Consider the following 17,588-nt stretch of genomic DNA (forward strand, 5'->3'; position numbering starts at 1 on the left):
CGAGAGTCTGGTCAGTAGTTAGACCCTTGCAACAGTCTCCCAATGATGCTGGTGACTCCTCCCTGATTTTTGGGGTAAGTACTAAAAAGGCAGCTGTGGCCCAGATGGGTAGAGGGGACTAGAGAAGGATGGGGCTGAATCAGAATATAGGAAACCAGTCCACACAGCCTTTTTGAATTAATCTGCCACCAGAGATTCATGAGAGCAGCTTTCCTCCAAACAGTCCTGTCATTCTTTGCCTATGCCCACAGGTAATTCTTTAAAGAATTTATGCTTAGTCTGTGCTGACAGTGAAACACAGCCAGGCCAAAGCACTTAAACATTATTTAGAGACAGAGGACATTCTGTGCAGTTTTGGCTTTCAGTAAAGAGCAACAGACAGATCACTATACTGGAGGGCAAAGTGTCACATGTGACACAAATGTCAGTGCTGCTGAGCGATGATAGTTCCAGGAAAATAAAATGTCATTATTATTAACATGACAAAGGGGAACATGGATACCTGACACACATTGTAAATGTAAATGTCAACTGACTCACATATGGGTTAGTTTTTTTTAGAGACTGACCTGATATGAGTGTTGCATGTGTGTGTGCATGTGTTTTGGTGAGGGGATCTCAGCGGTAGCTTGCAGTATGATTATTGATAATCCAGAGGCATTACATCACCTAGGGGTTACTTGAGTTTGCCTCACTGAGGGCAAATGGAAAGCTCTGACAACCTGTGATCTGCATGTCCTGAGCAAAGCTTTCAACTTTCTATTATTTATTTCACCTCTTAAAAAGAAAACATGAAAAGCTGTTTTTACTCCTTTAGGAATGCAGACACTAAAAGTAAAACACATACAGCATCAAAGCTGTAACATGCCTATTTCAGATGATTTGCACATGCACAACCTTTTGACCTTTCACCTTGGACAGAGATCAAATCAAACTGCTGATCATTTAAAAAAATTCTGGCGTGTCAGCAGCAGAGAGGTTTGAATAAACTACTGCATGACTTTGTGTAAGGAAAGTCTGCACAAAACAACAATTTAGGAATTAAAGTATTACATTTACATATTACAGCAGTCAAGGTTTTAGTCAAAGAAAAGCAAGTTACCTTGTTACATTTGTGATACAGCATAGGGTTTTAAGCAAAGAATCTGAATTTAAACGCCAAGGTAAATTTAACGTGCTGATCCTGTTATAAATGTGCATCTCTTTTAGAACTGTTTTCTGTCTACTTTGGAGGAAGGTGGGGCTAGAGTAGAGAGAGTGCAATAAAGAGAAATAACACAAACAGTACATTGTGCTGGATGCATGGTGTGCATGGTCTGTAGTTCTCAGGCCCACGTAAGAGCAGAGCACTATCTATCTGCAGCTGATCTAAGCATGCACCGAGATGTCCTTGACATTCTTTGCCCGAGGTAACGTCAGCACAGATTCCAATTAACCTGTCTCATATGTGAAGACAAGCAGCTCTGGTGCTCTTTGTGCATTCCTCCTCTCCTCGTTATGATAGATTGATCCTGCTAGGAGCGGACTCATAAATGATAGATACGTGAGAAGACAATGCAATATGTAATAAGGAGGGAGGGGGGCCTAAAGGCAACTTTTGTCAGCTTTCTGTTTCTGGCAGTGGCCCAGCAATATACCACTCAAAAGACATTACACTCATCAACAGATTCATCAGAATTTGTGTTTTTATTAAAGACCTGTTGGGAGTTTTCTTAAGATTCTTTTAACAGCAATTTTTTTCTTGTTGAATAAAGGGAAGTTCTTTCATGGGAGTCATATCCGCAGGAACATGTGGGATTACACTTCAACCATCCAACAACTATAAAGATACTAAGTTGACTCTACGGGGACCTGGGGGAAATAAATCTACTCTGCTATCAATTATAAACTTCTAACTTATGTCCTCATGGTCAATTCCTCTCATCTTCTATTAAAAACACACAGAGAGAGACACAGGTGCCACTGTATCCCCTGAATCTGTCCAGCTGAGGCACAGTTGACAAAACAGGATCAGTATTTATCTGAGATTTCCGCTTCTTCTTAGCCTGACTAATTGGTGTACTTTCCCAGAGTGCTCTTCTTAGCATGCACTCATCATTATGTTTGCATGGGACATATTGAGATCCCTTCTTTGATGGACCAGAGATGAGAGCACTGAGAGGAAACAAGATGACTAAACGAGGGGTCAACAAAGTTTGCGAGGCTATTCTGACTGCTTCAACATGCATGCTGTCGCCTGAACAGCAAGAACAGACATGTTAAGGGAGAAGGTTCAAAGATGAGTATAAAAGCAAATAAAGAAGAACTCTTGTTTGAACCTATCCTGCCTAAATAAACTTGATTCAGTCTAAATGTTCACTTTTAACCTTTACATACTGTTTAAATTTGATACCTTCACAGTATGGTTCGGGTCAATTTTGACCCGGACCAAGAATTCCCTCATAGTAAGTGTCTATATTGAATTTTAAACTACAGATCTATTTAGAATGTTTAAATAGCCTATGACACATAAATTAATGTATGATTAAGTGTTAAAAAAAAATTCAGAGAGCAGGGAGAGTGCATTTTTTAAGTTTTACAACGCTCGTTTTTGGAGAAAAACTTCTACTATTACACAGTATTACATCCTGTTCTACATAAGACATAAACACATAAAAGCCACAATGATTTAAATATATTTAATTGAATTTTAAAATGGCATGAACATTGTGGAACTGTTGGAGTTCATAATATGACCATGTTTAAGAAGCTATGGATTTGGATTTTGTCCTACAAAATGTTTTTCTTCTTCACTAATTAGACCTTTTTCTGTCCCAGCGCCATTTCCAAAACCAAACACTCACTTTAGTGTGGATAATTAAGACTATGTGATATCCAACCTAATTAATTGTACTGACACTGCATGATACTACAGCTTTGATTTGCTAAAATAAATAGGAGCTAAATTATTTTTTTTTTAAAAAGACAAAAAAAAAACTAATCTCATCATTAGTTATTGAATTAGGGTTCTGATATTTACCTTGAGCTAGGTAGTCTTCGTCTCCAGAGAGTACTGCTGAGCATACTGACAGGAGCAGGAGAAAGTTCCACCTAGAGGGGCATACAAACACAAATGAACATGAGATTTACCTAATTTCGGTTTGACAATCCAATCAGTGATCGGTAATGCAATTTAAAAACAATTCTTGAAATAATTAAAGTGTCAGTCCGTCACAGGGTGAATACAGATAGCCTGGAATGAAAGTCATATACTCTAGGAGAAAACCAAAGCAAGGGAGAGCAGAGCATGACAACTGTACACACACAGAGCACCTGAGCTGGAAATGATCCTTGTTGATGTGAGGCAACACTGCACATGACATCCTTTTCCCATGTAATTACAGTCCTGGTCCATCATAAAGATGCAAGTCAAGGGGTTTCCACTGTATAGGAAGCTGCTATAATAAACCACATCCTGCCCACATACTGATTATCCTAATTTAGAGAGTAGTATGGCTTGACTGAAAACGCTGGTTTCTTACTGAGGTTTTGTCTCAAGTCTCAGGGAAAACACCACAAGACCACAAATTGTCTATCTTCTTCTCATTCTGACACTCGTCTGGTCTTACAGTGCCCAACATGAGGAGTCTCCCAGAAAACAGCAGCTCACAGTGCAAGGGAAATATTTCTAACTCATCAGAGGGATTTTAATAAGCTCATGGCAATGCACACATAAGATATTGATGTTGAGGACACTAAAGAGGAATGGACTTTTTTTGACAGCGGTCATTAGGAAAAACTTCATGAGCAGCAGACAACTGATAACTCATTTCAATTTAGGAGCATGAACTATGAGCATAAACGAATGACGTAATTGACTTGGGGCTTGCACTTATCACCTGAAGCAAACACCTGTGTTAAAATGAGACTGGTCTACTCTTTAATCCAATGAAACAACACAATAGTTCAGTCTTTTTCCTACCACAACAACCTACAAACACACACTTGGCAACAGCATTAATGCAGATTAGAAAATACGTTAATTAATTAATTTTACGTTAATGTCAGTTTAATGTTGTTAGCTAACTTAGGCTAGCAAGATCAAATTTATTAGCTACAATTAATATTCGAACTAATAAAACAACATTGCGTTTTGCAAATGCCAAAAACCTTATATTCAATACTATATCGAGGTCTAGTTGTTCAAATGTTATTCGTAAAGACTTTAGCACATTTTTTTTCCCCAACGGACACAGTGGGAGAAGCTCACTTGGCCGAAATGTGACACAACAAATCCTCACCATCCTCTGGATTCGTTAAAACATGTCTCTGGGCGGTTCCGGGTGCGATAGGTCGCTAAATTTTTTTTGGAAACAAAACTTTAAACAACAGTTTTTTGTTTGTTTGTTTGTTTGTTTTAACAAATAGCATCTCTTGTGGTCCAGTAACTGAACAGTTAAAGCGCCGCGACGCTGTCGCTGTCGAGGAGGAGACGAAGAACGCCCCTTTGTGGTTTTTAATCCGCTACGGACGTTCCTAGATCAAAATATAGTGCGGCAACACAACCACTACTTTTCAAATAAATTGGCGGTGATATCAAAGGCACCCATTAAAAATATTGTCTGTTGCCGATTGTCGATATAGTTACAGTAGTTTGACGGATGTCCTGTCCACTGATTTTGCTAAACTTTAAAGATGCAGCGCTGCTCTCGCGCAGTCATTTAGAAGAACTGTAAAACAAATTTGACCGGAACTTTGTGGACTAGCAAAGTTTACTGTCCCACGATGTTTACAGGTGTTAACATATGGTCCACTGTCGTTCCCAAGTTTCATAAACATATGAACATTTTAATAATAACACCTAAAAATCTCACGAGTATAAACAGTCGATTAATAACAAGGAAATACTTGATAGCAATATTGATAGTCCATAAACCTTTGGATTCATTTATCAAGAAAAATCGATTAACCTCAATGAGACAGCAACACAATGAACTTATTAGCTCCTCTTAGAGTAGGCCTATCCTCAAGTATCTTCTCTAATTCACAATCTGCATTCACTGTGAATGAAGATTATTACAGTATTACTTGCAGGCGGCCATTACCCATTCAGAGTTAGACCTAATCAGAGCATAGGCCTACAAAAAATGAAAATGAAAAGCAGAAATCAGAAAGAAATCATTGGAGCCAATACCTGATTCCTCTTTTAATGAAGACATTGAACTTTGACATTTTTATATCTGAAATGTAATGAAAAGTCATGGAGTCACATGTTTTATTGTTTCCAGACAACAATGGATTTTTTTTCTCAAGGGCATGATTGGTTATGCTGTTCATGGACAGATGCCTGAATAAAGCTAAGAGGGTCATAGCTATGATTTAAAGGGAGAAGTGCTCTGAGTGGCTTTTAAGAATATATTTTTTCAAGTTAAGACCTAATAATCTTCAAGCCCTTCAAAAGAGTTATCAATCAGACTGTTTTATGAAGAACAGATAACAATCTGCTGAAAATGTCATCATGCCTGAAACAGATACAGCCAAAGGACAAATATGGTTGTGAAACAAACACTTACAGAGAAAAAAAAAAATTATTTACCTTTTATTCCCCTCAGATTTGAAGATTTCTTTTTCAATCTCAAATGTAACGAGATACAAATAACTATACTACTATACAGTATACTGCACACTGATGTCGGTCACTGAACTTCAGTCCTTTGACCCTAGCTGACCTCACCTCTAGGTGGCACTGCCCACCATACTGTATAGCTACAGCAGAAAGACATGCATGAACTGCACACACCATCAGCAAAAGGCCTACCAAAGTTTAAGTAAGAAGAGAGGAGAAACAGAGGGGGTTTTAACTCAAGACAGAATGCATTCAGAGACTAAATTTAAAACAGATCCCACATGTTTTTGGTCAGTATCCCTATCTTCAGTCTATGCTCATCAAACTGCAAAGTTGGCAGAATATGTTTGTGCCATCCATTGTTGTAGGCCCTATGTGGTCTCACCGCTAGTTGGTGTCATTGGATATAATGCCAGTGACAAGCATTTTTTACATTAAAGAGTCTCTAACTGCAGCAAATATATACCCCTAACCTATTGTCCTAAGGAGGACAATGCACAAACTATGACTTACAAGCAAAATCTCAGTTATATTTTACTTTTGATTTGTTGGGGCAGATTTTTTTCTCATTTGCATAAAACAGTAGTCCAAGTCAATGACACATTGAGCTTTTATCATCTAGAGTTTCAAAGTATACTCTCTGTACATTCAAATCAAATTAATCATATTGACAGTCCTGCTTAGAAACAGCTGCTAACACAACCTGAATTGGCCTGTGGCAACTATTTTGATGATTTAACACTGACATACTCTGGTGCAAAAGACACAGGGAGACAGTAGTTTTGCTATTTGAATACACAGTTACGTAAGACTGCCAAAAAAAAAGTGCAATCAATCAAAGGCTGCTGTCTCACCATAAACCTTTAGGGATTAAAGCTACGTGAGTGTGATAGCCATGAGCAGCATGCTAGATTCGGTGAAGCAGACTAACCAAGAGATCCACAGACTGGCAACCATATTTGGTTTCCCAGAAAAATGTGACCTTGCTGTCCTTAGCAAAAGAAAAAGACCCAGGGGGGAGGCAGCGAGAGAAAAAAAATAGGGGGAGAAGAGACAGATAGAGGGGGAGAAACAAACAGAACATGACAACAGGAGGGAAATTAATGGAGACCATGAGCTGCATCTGTCACCTGCTCCCCATCCAGACAGTGGTGCGACATTGCCTGACCGCACACTTAGATATTTCCTCAGACCAGGGAAAATGGATGGAGGGAGAACAATAATTCAGGCCTATTTGTTGAGAGAGAATGTAACTGACATTTATTAAGCTCTTCCTTCTGAGTGTCAAGTGGGGCCATCTGACGGTCTGATGATGGGACCCATTTTCTTTTCTTTTTAAGAAAACACACAGGAAGTGAAGGAACTGAGGACAATGGTGTTCACCACAGTCTGCGGATGCGCCACATTTTACTGTTTCTGTATTAAATTTGGAGGTAAATCCTTGTTTAAGTGACAGCACACTATGACATGCTTCCCAGTCCTAGCGGTTAATGGAAAAGACTGCTGAAAGGAAGACAAAGCTCCCCAAACACTGCTGTGTTGACTAAGGGAAATACCACTATGTGGGGAGTGGGTGTCATGTCAAGACTATAAATAATCACAACTTAAAACTCCCCACTGCAATGAATCATTCCAGGAGTAACAGCATTGCTCCCCTCAAAATTAGCTTGGATCCCTAACAATGGCTCATTCAACTGCAAAAAGGAAAAGGCCGAGAGGCAAAGTGCTCAATTTGGTTTGGCAAATAGCAGCAAAGTCACTTAAGTTCTGTTTACAGTTCTCATAAGGAAAGGGAAACACATTTTCTTAGGTTCATCATTGATGTCTGTCTTTGTGAGAGGTGACATTCACAGTTCACTGTTTACACGTCAAATCTGGTAGGCCACTCACCAAATCCATTAGTAGCAACAAAGCATGCAAAGCTGTTAATCCGCCCCAAGCAACTCTGAATGTTGACGTTCTTCAAGGAATAAATAAAATCTCCATTAATCTGTTTTAAATATGGAAAAGCCATCAGCAGTGCAACATGTTGGACCATCTCAACAAACCTGATGAGAGTCACCTTGACTGACCCAGCCCATTTCAGCCCTTCTGTTGACTTTGAAAAAGAATACTTTGGCCAAAATCAGTAGAAGTATTTCCACACAGAGTTGTTATTCAGAAAATTGAGGTTTATGGAGCTTGACCTTGTAGGATGTGCCTAACCTCCACTGTTATATGCCCCTTTGGCAAAAAATGTGGCGCAGTTGAGCCCAATAAGTTTAAGGTGGAATTCAAAACAGACGGGAGCCACCGGAGCCAACAACATAAGCTGACACAGCGCTCTGGGAGCTGAAATAGAAGTCACTTTGTAGAGAGATAAATCAAGCCTATGAAAAATGCCATCCATCATATATAGATTAGATCAAAACATCAAACGCAATAATCAGACACACTATTATTCACCAGCGGATGGATGTTCCTCTTAGTGAAGACATCAGAGTGTCTTGCTAATCAGGTGTTCTCTTCCCACATACTGTTGCTTTTCAGTCTCAGCCCATGCAGCATTCCTGAGAATGTGCAAGTAACTGATCCACGGCCAATATCTGTTCCCATTGGCTGTGTTTCAGCATTAGCACCTGTATCCTGAACATAATGACTTCATAATGGAAGCAGTAAGTGGGCTTGTATTCCTCACATGTGCAAATGGCCATCAGCAAAGAAAAATTAGCAGGTCAACAGTTTCCACGTTTCAACTGGTGACTTGTAGCTCCTCAGTAGCCAAGTCTTGAAATACTTTTCTGCTGATTGCCAAACTAACTAAAGATGTACCTGATGAATAGAAATTATTATAAATCAACAATGTGATTTACAAAAAAAAAAATCAGCACATCGTATCCGGATGTTTCTTCTCTGACTGAGAGATGAGCACGGTTCCTGTTTGGCAGCTCACTCAGATCACAAATCTGGAGTCAAGAGGTCACTGCAGACCAGAGCAAAGATTGACTTAGTCCACAGGACAGCGAGCAGACAAAGGGCTGTGAGTAAACTTCCACTGGGCTTTATTAGTTTGCCCTTTTCCTGTTGCGGGTGGACCTGCAGGGTTAAATACACCTCACTCAGACAGACAAAGTCCCTACAGCTGATGGTGTGTGGAGAAAGTGAGTACACTGCACCAACAACAAGGTGGGCAACCTGTGATCCCACCATGCATTCGTTTTCAACGCAAATCAAGCTCACAGGGGAGAAACCTCGGTTACGATATATTATGTATGTATGTATATCTCCGGATACAATCAAAACATCTGACTTATAGCTTGCTTAACCAATTTGTAGCAAATTTCACCAATGTGATCTTTAAAGGGTAAGTTCACACAAATAATAATAAAAAAGAAAAAACAATGACATAATTTTCCCAAGTGGTGCAAAGCCTTATAACAGCCTGCCTAGTGATTTTTGGCATGGGTGGGAAATAGCTACTAATGAAATGTGTGGTCTGTAGATTATTATCCCGAGTAACCACTGCATGGATACTAGAAAGGCACTTTATTTAAAATCAGATAAGGGTCATTAGTTTTCTAAAATCTCAGCCACATAAATTTAATTCTATTAGGGAAATGTTAAAACTCTTAGCAGCAAGTACAAATGAAACCACATGGCACCAGTGGGACATTTTTGATATTACTATCTTCTTTTTTTTTATTTGATTGAACTAAAGTTTTACATCACATCAAATGGTCTAGTGTGACTTTTATGGAAATGTGGTGTTTTATAGAATTTTCAACTAAAACAGAAACAAATGGGAAATCAAAGTTCAGTGCCATATTTGAGTAATTATAGTTCTTAAGTGTGGCGATAACGTCATATTGGGCTACACTATCTGTACTTTATGTAATGTCTGCAAGAATAAGATTAACATGACTAACATGTTACAAGGAACGATTTATAATATTGTATATTTGCAGTTTCACAGTCAGAGAAAGACTGGTGGTCCAGTCCAAGAGAGAAAAGTGTTTATTTTGATATCTGCATCCTCATATTGAGGTCAGTCGTTCTCAGCAGCAGCAGCAGCATGCACTTAATCCAGTTCAGTGTTACACCAGAGTGAGTAGCGTTCTCATTTGCTTCTTTCTCAAGGGAACGTTTCTTAGTTTCCACTGATATTTACAATAACATGGACACAATATGCACCTCTTCTGAAGCACTACAACAATCTGAACTCTGCACTGCACTGTGGATGCATCAGTCAAGCTCAATCTAACTTTATGACATCATGTAAGAAACTGCTGGGGCTAGACATAACGCAACTGAAGACTCCCTCTTGCTATACTCTGAGATATAAATCATTTTATCAGCTATTTTATTGGCCATTCTTCCTTATCAGACCCACTGCCCCAGTGAACAAACTCTTTCCTATAGACCCACTTCCTGAACAACTCGTCTCCTTACAATGGGGTTTACCAAGCCGGTCTTGAGGACATAGCATACTCTCAGTCAGGTGTACAGTGTGTGAGTGAGATGTGAGTCTCTGCAGCTATACAGTTCAACCACTGCCAGTGCCTGCAACAGTGGGCGATTGTCTGCAGCTCAGGAGCCAGTTAACCACTGATGCATATACACTAACTCTCTCTGTGAATTCAATGGAGACCACACTTGTTCTCAGTCAACTCAGTTCTACCCACAAGGCTCTCATTTTCACTCTTAAGGACATAAATAGTGGATCTCTCAGGATTTTATCTGCCTGTGCTTTGTTTTCCATTGAACAAATACTAACAGAGTCCATTGTGAGCTCAGCTCTTCAGAACGTATATGTGGAAGGGATTAGTAGAATGTAAACAACTTGACTTCACATTTGACACAAGAGAATAAATCCCCTGTTAAAAAAGCCTATAGCGTGCACATACTGTATCTGCAGCTCCACAGTCCCTCCTGAATGTAACAAGACAACACAACCTGCATGCTAGATGTCAACAATTCACTCTCCCATGAGGAATGTTTAGGTTTAAAGGCACCAAATTGATTTTTTTCCCCCTCCATTGAAAGTCTAAACACTGTGACAGAGGTTGCTTAACTTAGCAGCTTGAAAGTCACTGACAGTTGCTCTTCTGCTCATCATCATCATCATCATCATCATCACCATCATCACCATACAGTGCAACAATGATTTATCACTGACATGCTGAATGAGCAACATTGCTCCCAGGACATCCTCATTCATCCTCCTTCTCCTTGCTTCAGTGTTTATTTCCCAGCTTATCATAGCTGTGTGAGTGAAAGGCAAATAAGAAGAAGACGGAGGAGAAGCAGGGGGAGGAGGAGGGTGTGAGGGGGGGTAGAGGGGGGTGTTCAGCGGTAGACCACATGGTGTTCAGATTATAATGTTGGAGATCCCAGGCTGCATGTTCACAGGGCGAGTTCAAAGCCAAGACTTCAGTTGTCAGCTACATTAATCAAGACCAACCAAGTATAAAACAGACGTTCAAACACATTTAAGCATGGAAAAGGACAATTATCAGATGGGAATAAAGCTGGACGACAGGGGACCATGCGCAGTAAGGGTGAAAAGTCAATGTAAACCAATGGGAACATCCTTAAAATAAAATCAATAATAACAACAGAGATTGATCCCAGCATTAAACCCTTTGCATTTATCTCGTTGACCAAATGAAACCGCTGCACAATGCCAGTCACGTTTTGGTGTCAATAACTTTGTAGCTGCAGGGACTATGTTTGGTCAACTGGCGCCCCTGTCAGGGAAAGACGCCAAAGAGCCAGAACAGAAATAAATCCAACCAGTTGCCATTTGTAATGAAACTCTGTTCTGGGAACGGTTTCAGTTGCACAAATGGATAGCTGAACATCTGCATACCATCTAATCAAATGGCCACTTACGTTGCTGCCGCGGAAACGTGTCCACTCCTTGTCCGTTGAGCTCCTAAATGCATTTGTATGCATTTGTCCAGGCAGCAGAGATCTGGGTGAAAACAGAATCACACTCAAGAGGATACCTGTTCATGAGCTAACCCTTTGGTAACAGCCAAAGGAGGCGTAAAGTGGACGGAGTACAGCTACTGCCAACTCAGAATTTCCTCATCGCATTGCAGTCCGGAGGAGAGATCTCCCTCGCTGGTTCAGACCTGTGCCTCTCAGATCCTTTGCGCTCTGCGGCGCGCAGTGATCCGGCTATTTCTATCCAAGTGGAGACGCGCAGCAGTTGCACAGGAAAAAAGTTTGGCTTGAAGAGCGGCTGCTCGGGCTGCAGCAGTGTTAACTCGACTGCTGTGTGTATGTGTGAGTGTGTATGTGTGTGTGGTGCTGAGAATGAGAGCTCGCCTACTCCTCTGCACACTGATCTCCGACTCTACAGCAGATCCAGCTCTGCGCGTCTTTACCTCCAGGCGGTGGTTTCTGCTATGTGCCTTGACTTGCACTAATGCAAGGGGACCCGTATTCACCCCAACACAACTCCAGCTGGTGGTGTTGGATTTCACCAGTTACTCGTGACATCACGGATAGACTTTTGGCTTGTGTTCATCAATGCCCTTTGTCTGCTTTGACTACTGTATTAGTCTCAAGGAGGCATAATTCCTGTGTTTACTCAGCAGGATAGAGGGGCACGCTTTAATTGTGAAAGTAGCATTTACCACACACATTTACACGCACACCCACGCACACAGCAAGACTGAAATAATACCAGAGAAAAATAGAGTAGATCAGCTGGTGCAGACTCATGTTGTTTGCTGACAAGCAGATCTGCCAGGTGCTGCAGCTGTTGTTCTGGCTCCACAGTGAGAGTATCTGCTCAGTATCTGTTCACCCAGCATTAAGGAACTCATTTGAGTTGAGTTTACAACACATTCAGACTTTGTCTTTGCCTAAATACCACTGATAGAAAGTGCACCCTTAATCTAAGACCTGATTTTCTCAGTGGGAGGGCATTTATTATTCCACAGCAAAAGTAAAATTGATATATAGTTCTAGCAAAAGCAAATATGAAAAAGTTTTTGGTGTTGTGTGGTTGAGGTTACCAGACAGTGAACTCTTATAGTTGAAGTTGTTAAAAATGATGTAATCAATCATATCACACTGTTCGGTTTGGTGTGAAAGTATGCAGCAGCAACATGCATGGTGTAATCCAGAGGTGGCTGTGCAGTGGTGCTGTTTTTTTTTTTTTAAAGACTAAGTGCATCCTGGTCTTTATTTTCTTTGGCTGTCACCCACTATAATTCAATTTTAAACACATTTGTTCTCACATAGAAAACAGTAAAGATGCAGACCAACGTCTGAGTGTCAGGACAGTTTGACATGTTGCGTATCGTGCCATGTTATTGAGTCATCGTGTGCATCAGCTCTGTCTGAAGACATTAAGACAAACAGATTCATTAGTGGCAAAAAGTCAAACAGAGTTAGTCATAAACCACTCTTGCTCTGGCACTGCAGCTTTTTTGGAAATAACCCTCCTTTGTTTGATCATAACTGTGTCTGAACAGCACCGCCGTGGTGTCTCCCTCCTTGAAAATGACACCGTTTCTTTTCTTTATCTCTCCCATCAAATTTCTCCAAACAAACAGACTCTAACCTACTTCCACCGCTCCCTATCCAGGTTAACCCATTAACCCAGAACAAACAGAGCTCTGTGGGTCCCTGGGACCCCTCCCCCCCCCCTCCTCCTGCACACCCCAGCATCCTCCCCCAGACGTCCGCAGCCTCCCTCGGTTGACTGAGAGGGAGTCCATATGGTTTGCAGTTTAGGGAAGTGGTGGGGACGCAACCAGGAGACAGCGCAGTTCCTGCCTCTAATCCCAGGTGGAGCTCACAAGGTTCCTTTAAAGTTACAGCGAACAGTTACAATGCCCAAACATGGACTATTATACAGGAGGTCAAACTGACATGGAAACTCCAAGTGAGCCTGCCAGCCACTATAAACAGTGAGGTTAATAAAGAGCATTCATGTCGTGGTGCCTGCAAACAAGGCATTTGAGGCACTTTGTACCACAGGGGTCTGTGTGTGTCTGCAGCCGTGCGTCACACTCTCTCTCCTCTCGCTGTTCATCAAAGACAGTTGTCTCTGGGGATGAAGCATGTGCACGGGATGCTCTCTCCCTCTCTCTCTCCCTGTCTGGCTTTGCTATCAGCCTGCATCTCGGGATTGCAGTGCAGCCGCGCTTCCACCAGATGTTCTCTCAAACTTCCAGGAAACAAAATTGTTGAGGTGCTTGTTTTCTTGAGAAGACTGTGAATCGACATCATGAACAAATGAATTACATGACCAGTTTGTAGCAAAAACCCCCTAACATAAACATCGCAGGCTTAAAGAATATCTCCCTCAGAGAAGTGGAGCATTTGCTTGTTCACTGACTGGTAAACATTTGGAAACGTTTGAACCCTTAAGTGCGTCATATTGGTAAAAAAGAAAGAAAAAAAAACTCGATGAAGTTACTGACACAGGGCCTCTCTTGTTGCAAAGAGATCGTTCAAAGACTTTTATTGTATCATAGCATAAAATCACATCAGCCAAATATGCACACAGATTTACAGCAAACTCTTCAAGAAGGTTTTTTTTTTTTTTTTTTTTTAGGTCCAGATGTGAACTAATCAGTCCATTGTGCACCAAGCACCAGAACATTGGGCCCAAAGGGTGACTGGTGTCCGATAATCAGAATCAGATCACCTCTCTTTTAAGGAACGGGCGGATCCAGATGAGGTACACTGTAACATGTCCCCCCTCCCCACCCCCCCGACACAGCAGTTCCATAACTTATCCAAAAGCAAAGGCCAATAAATATGCTGTAATCAAGTCAGAATCCGAACGTCAGTCAATGGACCACTGTTCTCGGACAATGACTGCAGAGCTTTAGCTATACATGAAGGCGAAGGCTGGATTGTGATTAGAGCAGCATGTGGTCACAGACAAAGTCCTTCCATATGACTAAATATTACATAATACATGAAGCGCACGTGTCCGGTTAAAATTGATCTTTACTTTACCAAAATAGCTGATAAAAAAAAAAAGTTAAGAAGTAACAGGCGGCAACTTTCTTTTACATTAGCTGCACTGTTGAAACATTCACGCTCAATTTCTTATCCTCAAAGTATAGAAAACTGAAGTTTACACAGGCTGTTGGGAGTCTGTACTTGATTTGTGACGTCGCTGGCCAAATTCCCAGAAGCTGCATGTACATATTCCTACCTGCACACTCCTGTCTCCGCAGTGATTTAGTCTCCAGTGTTTCCCCACTGGAAGGCTTGAATCCAACCACCATGTGCTGCTGCATGGTTGGACAGCATATTGTCTTTCAGATTAACATTTCATAATACAGAAACGGTTTGTAAATGTGGTGTGTGAGTGGTATGTGTGGAAACTTTTAGCCTCACAGGACCAGACCGAAGCCAAAGTCAACCAGGCTGGTAAGAGAGCAAAGAGAAACAGGAAGAGGGAAGGTTCTACGCTTGGTTGAGCACAAAACAAAATGTTGGTTTCTAACCAGCCAAGCAGACTCAATAAAAATGTGTTTTTGGGATGCCGAGGCTAAGTGCATTCTTCCCAACACGCCAGAAACGCCTGAATAAGTGTGCCTCATTAGGTAAACAGCTCATCAGTCAGCATCTGCCGTGAAGCTGGCTTGAAGGGGGGACAGGACAGTGGGTTGGCATGTGTCGATCCAACGAGGTGGACAGCTGACTCCACCTGCGGGGTGGCTAGACACTACAACTGCCTCTAATTAGAAGACACAGGCCTGTGTAATTTCTGTCCTGCGTGCGTGTCACCGGCTCATAGGGCTGTTATTTTGCCGAGCAAGGGGAGAGTGTGGGCAACAGCTGGGAGAGTGCTTAACAGATGGTGGAGTACAGAGAAGTCGATATAGCTGAGACAATGCTCCATGTAAGAGCGTGTGTGTGTGTGTGTGTGTGTGTGTGTGTAGCGAGGTGGTTTACAGAGCTTATGGGACCGAGGGAAAGCAGGGGCGAAGAGGGGGCCAGGGGAGTCCAGGGTGAAGGGGGTGTTTGGGCTGAGAGGAAGTTTGGGAGTGTGTGAGGAAAGTGGAAGTCCCAGCGGTGGTGGAGAGGAGGAGGGCACAGAGGAGGAACACACACACTGCAAAGGGAGGTGTTGCCTCATGTTTTAGGCTTTTAATTTTTAGCTGTGTGTGAGTCTGGGAGTGGATTTTACAGTGAGGTTACACAAAGCAATGAATGGTTAGGTTTGATGGTTCATTGAAGCAGGATCCCTCAACATCATCTACTTTCTGATGACTTATTCTATCCATGAACATGTTGTAAATTATTGCTTTATTGTAAGGTAATTACCAGGAAATGTTATTATTATTATTATTTTACCTCTGATTGTTTGGCTGCACCAATAGAGAGGTGTGTGTGTGTGTTCAATTTTGTACATGCCAATCCCACAAAAACAAACCTCAGGCATCCAAATGCTGCCAAAATCGAATGCTGCATTATACGTGACTCATGTTTAGGGTGAATGTCAAGACACTTATGGTTTTTTTTTTTTTTAACATCATCAATTAGCAGTTCCTGTAAAATCTGTGGTGTCTGTAGCCTACTTAAATTTAATTATCCTCAAGGAAGAAGAAAAAAAAAAGAACAGTAACTGTCTGGCAGGAAAGGAAGAACAGGAAAAGAGGAAATGTGCTGAGTAAGAGAAAAGCGTTTTACTCGTTATACTGTGGATGTAATTAACATCCCACTCGTGCGTATCCACTGGTGTCTTTCCCAGGTGGCTCTAAAGATCACCTGTTGTTAAAGCAGGCCTGCATCCCAGCACGCTCTGATGGTTTTCCCATCTTTCCAACCGGAGGGTGAATGAGGAAAGTTGTGCATCCTCCAAATGAAACAAATGTAAGATCCAGAGGAAATCTGAAGAGAAAGTGGCTCCACTGTATATGGGCAACCCGAAGAACATGAGGGATTCATTATATGTGAATGGAAGCATTTCACTCTTTTGTAGTTATTTTTGGATGTGAATTTACACCATTCACCCAAGAATAATGAAGTGTCTTGAAGGCGATAAATATAACAGCTGCTTTGAGACATAAGAGTCTTCATGTAACAAGCTGACCCTGCAAAAATGATGAATGAATACAGAGCTGGCAAAGCTAATGACGGGACAATTAATGCTGCTGACACCTAAAGCAGGTAAATCATTCAGTGTCTCTCTGGTTTCCTCTTGCGTGAAAATGAAGAGGCAGAACCATCACTCTTCAAATAAAGAAAAGTTCAATCAAAATGTTCCCCAGAGGAAAGTTTTCACAGAGATGTTTACACTGTATTTTATCCAGATCACCACTATGAGTTTCCTCCATTCAGCTCTCCAGCCAACACTCCAACACTTACCCTCCACATTACACTCTTAACCTCCACATGCCTTTACAAACTATCAATGTTTTGGTGCTTAAAGATCACCCAAAACAAGCAAGAGATGACAAGAGAGCTGTAGAATAGCACCCTATTAATCATGGTGATATGACATCACATTGAGGGGTCTACACTGATGAATGGAGTAAATCTTTCCTCTTTCCATTGCAGTGAGGGATTCAGTTCAGACTTGAGGGACAACATTAAATGCATGTTGAGAAATACCCTTCACACACTCTGTTGCTGAGAGTTTTATGAAAATAAAAATATGTCGCTCTCTCTGTCTGCACACTTTTTTTTCCTATCAGGTGATTAGCTTAGCTTAGCATAAAAGCTGTTTCCCATTCAGGGGCTGCATCTTTCAGAAGATCTATACTTACGGTTAAAAGTGGCTCTCGACCCGTGGTGTGTGCTGTTTGCTTTCTGGCACGCAATGCATCTTGGGATATTTTGCGCCACGAGGGATCCACCTGTCGGATCCTTGCTTGCATTTGAAGGAGCCTCTACAATGGGACAGCTTAGTCGCGCCGGTGTGGTGCCGGTCTTCAAATTCAGCTTTTGAATTGGAAAACAACTAAAGATTGGAAGCAGGGAGAAACCGTTAGCTTGGCTCCATAACAAAGTACAAAAA

The 17,588-nt window shown here is 41.4% G+C and overlaps 1 protein-coding gene across 1 annotated transcript in view; it reads right to left on the bottom strand.

Annotated features, from left to right (window-relative positions):
- col24a1 (collagen type XXIV alpha 1) overlaps positions 1–11,999 on the bottom strand; it is a 79,934-nt gene extending 67,935 nt beyond the window's left edge. Inside the window, exons 1-2 of the mRNA XM_085774960.1 lie at positions 11,477–11,999; positions 3,020–3,090 (exon numbers count right to left, since the gene is read on the bottom strand). Of these exons, the coding sequence (XP_085631086.1) occupies positions 3,020–3,090; positions 11,477–11,529 (124 nt within the window). The 5' untranslated portion in view covers positions 11,530–11,999. The remainder of the gene's footprint in view (positions 1–3,019; positions 3,091–11,476) is intronic.
- Positions 12,000–17,588: the final 5,589 nt, after the last annotated feature.

The sequence above is a fragment of the Trachurus japonicus genome, chromosome 4, assembly GCF_045865225.1.
Source record: "Trachurus japonicus isolate A0001 chromosome 4, Traja_1.0".
Taxonomy (NCBI): Eukaryota; Metazoa; Chordata; class Actinopteri; order Carangiformes; family Carangidae; genus Trachurus; species Trachurus japonicus.